At 39.4% G+C, this 11,999-nt stretch overlaps 1 protein-coding gene across 8 annotated transcripts in view; it reads left to right on the top strand.

The window, feature by feature from the left end:
- The first annotated feature begins 3,864 nt into the window (after nt 1-3,864).
- Nucleotides 3,865-11,999, top strand: part of LOC131248829 (glutaminyl-peptide cyclotransferase) — a 59,643-nt gene continuing 51,508 nt past the window's right edge. For 2 of the 8 annotated variants that reach the window (XM_058249300.1, XM_058249301.1), the window contains exon 1: nt 3,867-4,221. In XM_058249300.1, the coding sequence (XP_058105283.1) occupies nt 3,952-4,221 (270 nt within the window). In that variant the 5' untranslated portion in view covers nt 3,867-3,951. Of the gene's footprint in view, nt 4,222-11,999 lie in introns of all 8 variants that reach the window. The other 6 variants (XM_058249299.1, XM_058249297.1, XM_058249303.1 and 3 more) reach the window with 5 other exon arrangements.

Here is an 11,999-nt window from a genome sequence, read left to right as displayed (position 1 = left end):
CGTCAGAATGGGCCTCGCTAATAGGTTAGCTGAATACGGCCTACGCAATTACCAAGCAGCGAGATAAGCCATACGCCAAAGCGATTTAGTGTTATGAATGGGTAATGCACTTGTCACAGAACATCATCTCTTACTGTTATGTGTTCTATCATGTTTTGACTAATATATTATTTTGTGAATCATGAACAGGTCTATGCGCCTATAAATCATAAAAATTCACATTGGTTTTTACTGGTCATCTATCCTAGAGTAAGAGAAATCGTTGTTGTAGATAGCTTATGCACAAATCTAATGTCGAAGTACAAGCAAAAGATGAAGAATATGACTGATGCACTCCCCATTCTCTTTCATGCCACTGGAGACAGCACTACGCTTGAAGTGAAGAAGTAGACCGTCAGAGTCAATGAATCTACGCAAAAGCAGGACAATGGTTATGATTGCAACATATTCATAATGAAATACATCGACATTTTATATAGCGGTCTCACCTTGGCAGGAACAGACATGTAAAAATTCACCGCTGATTGGAGGAAGTCAATAGCATATGATTGCTTGTCTCTAGTCTGTATATGATATTTGTCCAGGGCATGAGAGGAATTTTGGAAAGATGTTATATACATTGTATTATATACATCATTGAATATACATTGTAAGTTTTGATGTATAGCATACTTTGTAAGTTTTGATGTATACCATACTTTGTAATTTTGGTGGATAGTATACTTTGAAATTTTTCTGCATAATCGTCGGAATTGTAAGTTATGATGTATAACATACTTTGTAATTTTGGTGGATGATGAAATGAACTTTATACTTTATCCCACTATATTTTCAGTTTATCTCGCTATGCTCATCGATCAAGTTCAATGCACATGGAACTCAATGCTTGACAATTGCTCTAGATCTTGAATTTCATGTTTGCCCCGCTGAATTTCACGCTTGCCTTGCTCATTTTCATGTTTGCCCCGCTCATTTTCTTGCCTGCCCCGCTTCACTCATTTTCATGCTTGCCCTGCTCATTTTCATGCTTACCCCGCTGATTTTCATGCTTGCCCCGCTCATTTTCATGCTTGCCCCGTTCATTTTCATGCTTGCCCCGCTGATTTTCATGTTTGCCCCACTCAATTTCATGCTTGCCCCGCTCATTTTCATGTTTGCCTCGCTCATTTTCATGCTTACCCCGCTCATTTTTATGTTTGCCCCGCTCAATTTCTTGTTTTCCCCGCTGAATTTCATATTTGCCCCGCTCATTTTCTAGCTTGCCCCGCTCATTTTCATGCTTGGATTCTCTGATAAGGGGCCCAGATAATGGCTTGGATTCGTGACCCGAACATTGTGAGAAATGGCTTTGTTTCATCTTGTATCATACTAGGGGTATAGATTACAATGTGTTTGTCACGCCTAACAGTTGCAATTGCATCTATGCTACACATGGCTTATTATGGGCCCCGCTAGATGAAACATGGGCAGGTCATGTTAACTATGGCGTGATCTCAACCATCTGATTTTGTATGGTGAATTTGGACGGCTGATCCTTTCTTTCAACCATTCAGTTGATGACCATCAAAAGTGGGTGCTATGACCATCTATTCTATACCAGCCCATGCATCGCATGCATAGTCGGGATATGCCACATGATTGTGGATGAGTTGCTACAATTTGGCAAAACAACCCCTTGTTTTAAAAAAAAACGCTTGTTTTGTAACTTCATCATTCATGGTGTATGTCCACGACAGAAAGTATGTTAGAGTCAGTTTGCCAATGACAGATACCAAGGCCATTTGCACGAGGATCAAATGAAAAGACAACTGGCGTCAACTGCGCTGACCTAGTGTGTGGCGAGATTGGCGCAATTCATCACGAACATATCTCAGTTTGCTCCACTCATATTTCAGTTTGCCCCGTTGATTTTCTAGTTTGCCCCGCTCATTTTCATGCTTGCCCCACTCATTTTCATGTTTGCCCCGCCCATTTTCATGCTTGCCCCGCTCAATTTCATGCTTGCCCCGCTCAATTTTATGCTTGCCCTGCTCATTTTCATGTTTACCCCGCTCATCTTCATGTTTGCCCTGCTCAATTTCATGGTTGCCCCGCTCAATTTCATGGTTGCTCCGCTCATTTTCATGTTTGCCCCGCTGAATTTCCAGTTTGATCGCGAAGTGATTGAAATTGACCTTCCTAGGCTCCACCTTGATGTTTATATGCTATCCAAACCGTTTATAAAGTCATTCCTAATGGGATGAAGTGAAAACACAAAAAATATAGCCTATACAAAATTTATATGGCAATGAGAATGCTTCAACGGTTCTTACTGAATTCCCACTGTTTACTCTCGTGTGGCCCATTTGAGTGTTGCATATACTTAATTTTTGATAATAAATCCTAAATTGAGCTCTAAATTTGGATGCACGCGGTGGATTTCTCAAAAACATTGAGATGGGCCCACTCAACATCCTTGCGTAGGAACCTCCTGCATAGGCTTTCCCAGGAAATCCGCATCCCGTTCTTTTCGGAAACGGATTGGCTTGTGTACAACACACCACCAATCTAAGTGGTGTATTGATGTCACCTAGTTACATGGGTCCTATCATGAGGTATGTGTTATATCCGAACCGTCCTTTTATTTAGGGAGCCCATAGTAAGGTTTGAAAAAAAAATAAAATAAGACTGATCCAAGGATCAAGTGGACCACACTGCAACCCTTTTGAGGTCACGGAAGTTTTGGATCAATATGAGATTTGTTTTTCCTCTTCATCATCCAAATCGTGTGACCTTGTGAACAGATTGGATGAAAAATAAACGCCATGATGGGCCTATGTATGTTTTAACGGTAAGAATCATGGTCCGACTGCTATTTCCGGTGTGGTCCACTTAAGCTTTGGATACAAATCATTTTTGGTATCATGCTATAAAATGATCTCACATAATGGATGAACGGTGTGGATATAAATAAGTACGTCATTTTGCCCTCTATGTAACTTTGATGGCCTTTGAACCATTCGTACAACTTGGAGCGCCAGCGCTCCACACGTACCCACATTAGCCAAATTGCTGATGTGCTGGAGCCAATCCGCTTCCCGTTCTTTCAGGGCGCTCGAGTTGCGCGGCACAACGCGGGAAACGGATTGGCTACTCCCCCTACCACTGGCCACTAGGCAGGTCGTGCTCTGTGGGACACACTATGATGTGTATGCTTCATCAATGCTGTTTATCTATTTTTATAGATCATTTTATGGCTTGCTACCAAAAATTAGAGGGATATAAATCTTAGGTGGACCACACCATAGGAAAACAATTGTAATTGGATATCTACCATTAAAATCTCCTAAGGTCTACTGTACTGTTTATTTGACATCCAATCTGTTGATTAGGTCATACAGGCCCAGATGAAGGGAAAAAACAAAAATAGCCTGATCCAAAACTTTTATGGCCCCCAAAAGGCTTTTAATGGTCGACACTCATTCAACACTATTTCCTGTTACATGTCCACTTGAGATTGGGATATATGAATTTAGCACGGTAGATGCTTACCTTTTATTATTATTATTTTTTTAATAAAAGCCGAAAACTTTTGTTACGAAAGTAAATTTCATGGATAGATGTCTAGATCGATAAGGTAGGTTTTGCTTAGGTCCAATAAAAAAAGGTGGATGGTCAATCACGCCTATAGTAAAAAATTACCCGGGATATATCTAATTTTTGGTCTCACACCATGAAATAACCTGAAAAAATAGATGAACGGCGTAGATGAAATACATACATCATGGTGGGCCCACATAGCACCGACCATCAGCCATTGGCTGGTGGCAGGGGGAGTAGCCAATCCGTTTCCCACAACGCGGCTTCAATGCGACCCGTTGAGCCAACTGGACGAGGCGGCCAAAATAAAGAAGTCTACTCTTTCAGGCACGCCTCTCCTTACCTTTCAGCCTTAAATCACCGCCATCGCACATGGCCCGCGGTACATTGAAGAAGAGGAAGATCCCAAATCAAGCGATCGTTGTCTCTCCTTCCATGGCATCGTCGACCCCAATAAAAGGCCTTTCTCTCTCTTCGCGGTTCACTTTCCGTACAAGCTTTCTCCCATCCGTCCTTCTCCTTTTCTGCGTCGCCGCTCTCTTCTACGCCACATCGAAAATAACTTTCGGGGCCTCTTCTTCCGAAATTTACACATTTGACATCGTCAATGAGTTCCCTCACGATCCAAAGGCTTTCACGCAGGTACTTGTTCGTAATTCCTCAAAGAGCATTCTCGTCCCGTTTCATGCCCTTTTCTTTTTCTAATTGGGATTTTCGAAATTGCATATCTGGGCTTATCTGAGCCGTTGAAAGTTTTTCTGGTCAAGATCGCAACTTATTGACAATAATTTTTATATGATCATTGCAGATTTTTAATTGATTTTTATTGATTATGATGCTTCTCGTCATCCATCAAACTCAGTTCAGGTTGTGTTTGGATGCACTATTGAATCGGATCACCATAAACCAAAATTTTAAGAGAGATACTTTGATACTCCGGCAGAGTCAGATGGATGATACACAGGCAGTTAGAAATTCCTCAGAAATTGAATGCATAGCATACATGTAATACATGTAATTGAAACCAAGAGTCCAAATTATGGGTACTAGTTTAGATGTAAAAATTACTCGTATTTGGTTATGTAAACATTAGATTGCTGAACATTTACTGGAAGGCTAAAATGAAAGAGTATCCAATGGTCTTATTTGAAAAGAAAACAATTGTTCATGAATCAAGGGTCAGGATTGTTCAACCATTCTGATTTTTAGAATGTAACTGATCGACAGCGGGTTCATCAATTTAGTTTATTTAATTTGAGTTAATATGCTCTACGTGTACCATTTCTAGGTGCCTATGTATAAGTGTTGCTGCTGCTCGAATCTGGACAGGTAGGGCCACACCTATGGCGTGCGAATACCTGCCCTAAGAGCATACAAAAGACAACGGGGGCGCCGGTTATGGCTAGGGACCCTCTGAAGCCTAAGTCCGGCAAACAGACTTATAATAAAAATGAAACTTCAGCTAGGGTTCCTTGTGCTCACCTTCTTCAATAACAATGGGTGTATTTATAAGATGCATGGGTGGCTTTTATGATAGCGTATCTTGATGAAACACGCCGGATCATCGTATCATGGTAGGATACACTATATATGCTAAGGGGCCCATATTTGAATGGGGTTCTACCTCTGGAGATATTGCCGAGATAATCTCGGCTAACATGATCTGAGGAGATCGGTCGCCTATTCAGCCACTTGCTGACATTGTAAATGGATCAAGCGATGGTCAGAGGGTGGGGTTGGTCCTCTGGTGATGGGTTTCTCCTTACCTTCCGTATGCAAGGACTTTCTTATGCATGAAGAGTGGAATGTAAAAAAAGAGATATTAAAATCGACTGGTAAAGAGTGCTTCGATTATAGCTATAACTATCGATTACTGTGTTTATACTACGAATTAAGCTAAAGAAAGCAAGTAGCAAATGCGGTAAGTAAATGATTACTCTAAAGGAAAGGAATTACTTGATAAATGCTACGATTACACTATGGACAGGATAATTGAAGATAATTGATTTGTTGATTTGTTTGGGTTGGTGTGAGACGATTTTTCCTGCTTGTGAAGAAAAACCATGCATGGCTCGTGAAGAAAGTTGTATGAAGTATGACCATTCTGCAATGCTAAACGTTGATCCTTCAAGAGAAGAGACGGGGTTTTAATGCTTAAACAACCCATAATGTATATGCACAAGATCGGGAGCAAATTTGGCCTAAAACGAGACGGTCCTTTTCGTCCCTTAAAGAAAACAATGATAGAAATTTCGATTGCGAAGATTATCCAGGAAAATTCTACCCAATCGAAATGGGGGCAGTATGGTCATGTAACAATGCAATAAGACGAAGTCTTGTCACAGTGCGATCTCCATTCATGTACTTTCATGAACCTTCTCTGGTAAAGCGAGGACGGAGAATGATCAATAAAAAGAAAAGCTAAAGAGAGACAAGATCTCCAAATATTCATTTAAACATATTCCTCCAAGCAGTAGAATAGAATCGTCGATCCCTTGATCCTGAAAGAGGTAATTGTTGATTTTCTGAGATAATAATTGTCGATAATAATTCTACAGGACAGAAACCGGTTTAGAATTATCACCACGATTGAATTATTACTACGGCCTTAAAAAAGGGGGCCTTTAAAAATTATATATATGCCCTAAAAAGGCTTCAAAATTATTTCTGGATTATTGTCAATTATCTACGAGATTATCGCGAATTATTTTCGGATTATCACCGATTATCTGTGAGATTATCGCCAATTATTTTTGGATTATCGCTGATTATCTGCGAGAGTATCTTCAATTATTTCCGGATTATCGCCGATTATCTGTGAGAATATCGCCAATTATTTTTGGATTATTGCTGATTATCTGCAAGAGTATTGCCAATTATTTCCAGATTATCACCAATTACCTGCGAGACTATCTCCAATTATTTTCGGATCATAGTTGATTATCACCAACTATCAGGGAATATCGCTGATTATTTCTAAGATTATCGTCAATTATCGCAGGATTATCTGCAAGATTATTGCCAATTATTTCCAGATTTTTAGATGTTATCGCTGGTTATCATCTCTAATTGATTGTTGATTAGCAATGACTTCTAAATATTATATACGCCAATAACTTACGAGTATAAATTGTGAATATTCCTACAATTTACGAGTATAAACTGTGAATACTCCAACCACTTACGAGTGTAAATTGTGAATACTCCAACCACTTGCAAGTATAAACTGTGATACTCCAACCGGTATAAACTGTGATACTCCAACCACTTATGAGCTTAAACTATGATGCTCCAATTACTCAAGAGCTTAAATTGTGATGCTCCAATTACTCAAGAGCTTAAACTGTAATGCTCCAACACCTCATGAGCCTAAATTGTGATGCTCCAACACCTCACGAGCTTAAACTATAGTGCTCCAACTACTTATGAGCCTAAAATGTGTTCCCTTTAACTACTTACGAGCTTAAACTGTTGGTGACGCCTTAGTTCTATTAACTGAACTCTAAGACAGAGAATACAACTTAAAACATGCTAACAAGCAAAAATTAGAATGACTAAATTATGGTCATATTATATACCTCAGATTAGAGGGAAACGTGTAATTGAAATATGGATTGATACAGGTTAAAAGTCATTCATAATCGTATGTCGGAATATAAGTAGAATTGCTCATAGCTTATATGCTTGAAATTGTTTGAAAAATACAGATTTCTCAAATATTTTGGAATTGTCAATACATTACAATTATTTTGAAGTTGAAAATACATCATGGAATTGGATCAAAAAATTGTGAAACCTTGAATCACTAATATTGGATATTTTGGTAGGAGAAACCATTGCTCAAGGTCCTGGAACATATAAGCTATGGCTCAGAGCGCATCCCTGATTAAGGAACGTTCGAAAGCTCAAAGATCGCCTCGACAATAGCCACATTGAAATACGGACCACCGTGGCAGGAGCAACATCAAAAGATGGTTCCTTGACCTTGGTGCTCAAAGCCGAGTTGCAAGAGCTGTCATAGCAACATACTTCAATGGGAAATGAATTGCACAAGCAGTCGCAATCGAGACTGTAAAAGATGCAATTGTGGTCTCATTCATCGAAACACGTTTTTACATTGATATCTACCTCCAAAGGTTGCCGAAAAGACCGCCATTTCCTGATCAATCTCCACATTGCATGGGGAGGATAAAGATCTGTACGAAGAAAGCAATGTCGCCGCTACTGCCTACGCCATCGGCATAAAAAGTTTTGTTTCTCTTAACATCTAGCAAGGAAGAGAGGAATTGTTGACACTGAAAGTCGCGAAGATGTTAGCTACTGGTGAGTGGCTAAATTCTCCATAGTTAAGTGCTGCTTTGTTTGCAAGAGTATTCGCTTAGCCAGTTGGTGTAAATACATCTTGTGAGGCCTCTTGACCAATCGTAGCGACTTAGTCCGCGGTGTCATCCTCATTGTCAATATTTACTATCTTGCCCATACATGCTTGCACTTCCACAGAGGTTGCTATCCTTTTTTTTTTTTTTCTTTTGTGGATTCGGAGTTGTAGCTTCGGCAGGTTGCTTTCCCAATCTCCTCAGTTCCTCTAAAAGAATGCCTATGCAATCCAGCCCTCCAAAGTGTCGACAAGCTTTACTTGGGGGATAGGTTCCTCCGAAGAAAATTTCACACACACTTGATCGGGGGCAGGTGTCGTTTCTATATTCTGATCCACCTTCATGCTCCTAGAAGCGGATAAAGGTTGGATAGGAAACATTAGCATCGTCATCACATTCCCAAAGGTCAGGTATGAAGGACAAAGCCCTGGGGGAGCCAATGAATATTTGTTTCTTTCATCCATTGCTCCAGCTACTGCACAACAGAAAGTCGATCCAACTTTGATTCCATCTTCGAAGCAATCAAAGAGGATCAAGGGGGCATCTGTTATGGCACAAATTGTTTTGAAGCTTTTGTGTGGATTTGAAGCTATTTTGCGGATATGAAGTTGTTGTACAGATTTGAAGCTGTTGTGCGGATTTGAAGCTGCTGTGCAGATATGAAGCTGTTGTGCGGATCTGAAGTTGTTGTGCGGTTCTGAAGCTGTTGTGCAAGTTTTGAAGTGATTGTGCAGAAAAATGATGATAGTCTACATGAGATTGCTTTGTTGCGTGATTGCACAACACTAAGAAAGCTATCAGATTGGGGGCAAGCTGCCTAGACCGGATAGATAACATGTTGCGCGGATATGAAGCTATCGTGCGGATTTGCAGTTCACATATGTGAAAGCCTATTAATACCACCTTCCCCTCTCATTTCATTTATTCACAAGTGAGGAACATCAGAGAGATAAGAGGGATCTTCGAGAATTCAAAGCCGCGACATTCAAGTATCCCACAACGTGGTATGAGAGGAACAAAGGAGAAGAAGATGCAGGGAGCAATGTAGAAGCCTGTTGCGCGACCGTGCAATAGAGATTGCTTGTGCAGTTGTGCAACAATAGTCCTACGATAGATGTATTTGGCGATTGTGTTTTCCTGCAAGATCCAGAATCTCCCTCGAGATCAATCTTCTCGCGTGATCCAAAATCTTCCTGCGAGATCTAGAATCTCCCTTGAGATCCAGAATCTCTTGCAAGATCCAGAATCTCCCTCGAATTGATCTCTTATGCATATATTCTGCGTACATCGGTGTGGAACAAGGGTTTCAAACCTGCACAACTCTCCTGTCATTGCGACAGGTGCCATACAAGCTGAGATGCTGCCGAAATCATCATTAGATTGTTTCTCTATTACATTGATTAAATGTACTTTGTCTTAGAATCAAGGGCAACGCTAGGGATGTAATAAGAATCCGGAATTAATAAAATAAGCGATGATGTTCGTTCTTCAATTTTCCTTTGTTATTATCGAACGTGGATATTCCCATCTCCAATACTTGTTTTTGGTCAAAACAGATTGAATCAGATTCAGTGACTTCTATAATTATCTTGTTCTCCTAGAGATTTTAGGTATAAATTAGCTAGCAAAATTTTGCTGCTCAACTAGGCGTGACAAATGTTCTATATTAATGGGCTTAACATCCTATTTTAGGATCCTATCCTTCTTCTGAGGAGTGGCTAAGCATTCTTTATTCTTAAATTTAATAGACTTGGATGGAGGATATATAGATTCAACTGACCATGTTGAATAGTTTCCCAGAACTGAGAGGTTCTCTTAGTCGATATAACTTCGACAGATGGTTGGAATGATTTAAACCAATCAAAGAATAAGAAGTTTTTTTTTACCTTCGAATACCATTCAGGCATACCATGCTTGTCAAATCAAACTCTTTTCTTCTTTAGAAAAGTGTTTTAAGAAGGATGCTTTTAATGGATGAGAGTTAAGGTTTTCTCTCAAAAGTTCTCTGTCTATTTGAAATTTAGCTTCTGGTACTGTAATGACATTAATATTTAGATCTCCTTTTGTAATATCAAATGATTTTTTTAGAAGATTTGTCTTCTTGGTGATAGATTGGATAGGAAATACCAAACGACCTTGAGAAGCAATCTCGTACTGTTGAGTACGATGTGGAAGGTTTGGCTGATGTAGAAGTTCTATGGGTTAGGGTAGGATTAACACCATAGTCTTTGAAGATGATGTTGACAGATCCATCTTTGTGAGCTATGATTAAATCTACATCATCATTCTCTTTCCCAGATGCTGGTTGAGCATCTGGAATGCGCCACTAACTAGTAAGGCCAAAATTTTCCCACTTAATTGGCTTGTGAGTAATTATTCTATTTGCCATATTTGTAAGAAGCAAAGTGGCTTCGAATAAGCCACATTAGGAACTATGGATTTCATCAGCTTACAATATACACAGTATACTACAACTATGTTCTCACTTCCTAGCTTCGTGTCAAATCCTTTGGTATGAACTCCCAAACTTAAGATGTTTGAAAGATTTTAATCAATCAGGGAAATTGAGAAATTAGGGAGACAATTGAAAAAAAAACTAGTCCTTGACTAAGGCTAGCTTCAACTAATCCTATTAGGGAGTCTCTAAATTGATTATGCCTTTTATCACTGTCACATCCCGAGTTTAGTTTTTGAGCTTACTCAACTCTTACACCGAGTTGTAGGTGTAACTTGGTAAAATATTATCTCATTCATGACATTCATTACAGCTTAAGCATTCAATCTACACAACCATAACATTCATCCACATAAGATTTAAAATAAAAACTACCGCATTTATTTAATCCAAATGAAAAATAAAATATCAAGATCTCCATCAATCCTAAATAATCGTTCCAAAGAACAGAAAATATAAACAATAACTATTTTCCTAATTCTTTCTTGGCTTCTATGACCACATCAGAATCATCGATCACTCACGAATCTTACGGATCCATACCTTGCCCTGTAAAAGTGGTTAACAACTTATATAATGAGCCACGATACCCAGTAAGTAATTTCAACAAAGTTTTATCAAACATATATGGACAAACACAATTCTTCGAAGATTTATCTCTCAAATAAACCATGCATGCATGAATGCTTTAACATGCATGAGATTACCACATTTCTCAGTATAGTTGATTGCTTGAACATCCAGTGCCACAGACTATGCAAAGGTTGGCCACCAACAACCCATCCGGCTGCAAGATCGATCCACATCACGCATAGTGCCTACATGTACCATGCACAATCACCGAGCCCAATATATGTGGATTAATCGCCAGAGCTGGTCTGGCTCCTACTCTGTTTGACCTAAAGCCAACAGAGGCCCTAAAAGGTACCAATTAGAATTGGGGAATCGCACCCCGGGGCTTTCTACTTTCCTCTCTAGATTTAAGGGCACCTTAGTCCCCAAGTTGTCTGGTGTTCATTTGTTGTTCCATGATTGATGCTTATCATCAAGTCCGATGCATGCTTTTCATTTACTAAAAGTTCATGTAATATTTCTCAATAAAATGGAATCTTTCCAAGAATAAGCAATAGTTCATCAAACTATATCCATGTTCACAATTTCAAAGTGATGCATGCAATGCATGATGTGGTTCCAAAGTGCAACATGTGAGAACATTACTTACCCAACTAGGTTCATTGGCATGAGTGTGGTGTTTTTTCTTAATTCGGTGTTGGTATCTCCACTTCTTTAGTTGTTGCGTGACCTTCTTGGTCCAACGGGGCTCTCTAGTGTGTTCATGTTTCCTTCCTTTCATTGACTAGATGAGAAGTAATATATTAGTGGTGGTTCTAGCTTGATCATACACAGTTTTCTAACCACATTGGATGATAAACAAAGGTCAATGCCTAGATTCCCCAAAAATAATCTCAAATGGGCGCAGCATTAAATTTAATAAGTGACACCATCTAATTGTAGTTCCATTGGATCTCAATCGGGCTCATCTTTACAGTTTGATTTTTACTTGTTTAGTTAGGGTCCACTAGGTATCA

The sequence above is a fragment of the Magnolia sinica genome, chromosome 6 (genome assembly GCF_029962835.1).
Source record: "Magnolia sinica isolate HGM2019 chromosome 6, MsV1, whole genome shotgun sequence".
Classification (NCBI taxonomy): Eukaryota; Viridiplantae; Streptophyta; class Magnoliopsida; order Magnoliales; family Magnoliaceae; genus Magnolia; species Magnolia sinica.
Note: the sequence above shows the minus strand (reverse complement) of the source record. Positions and strands in the feature narration are given on the sequence as shown.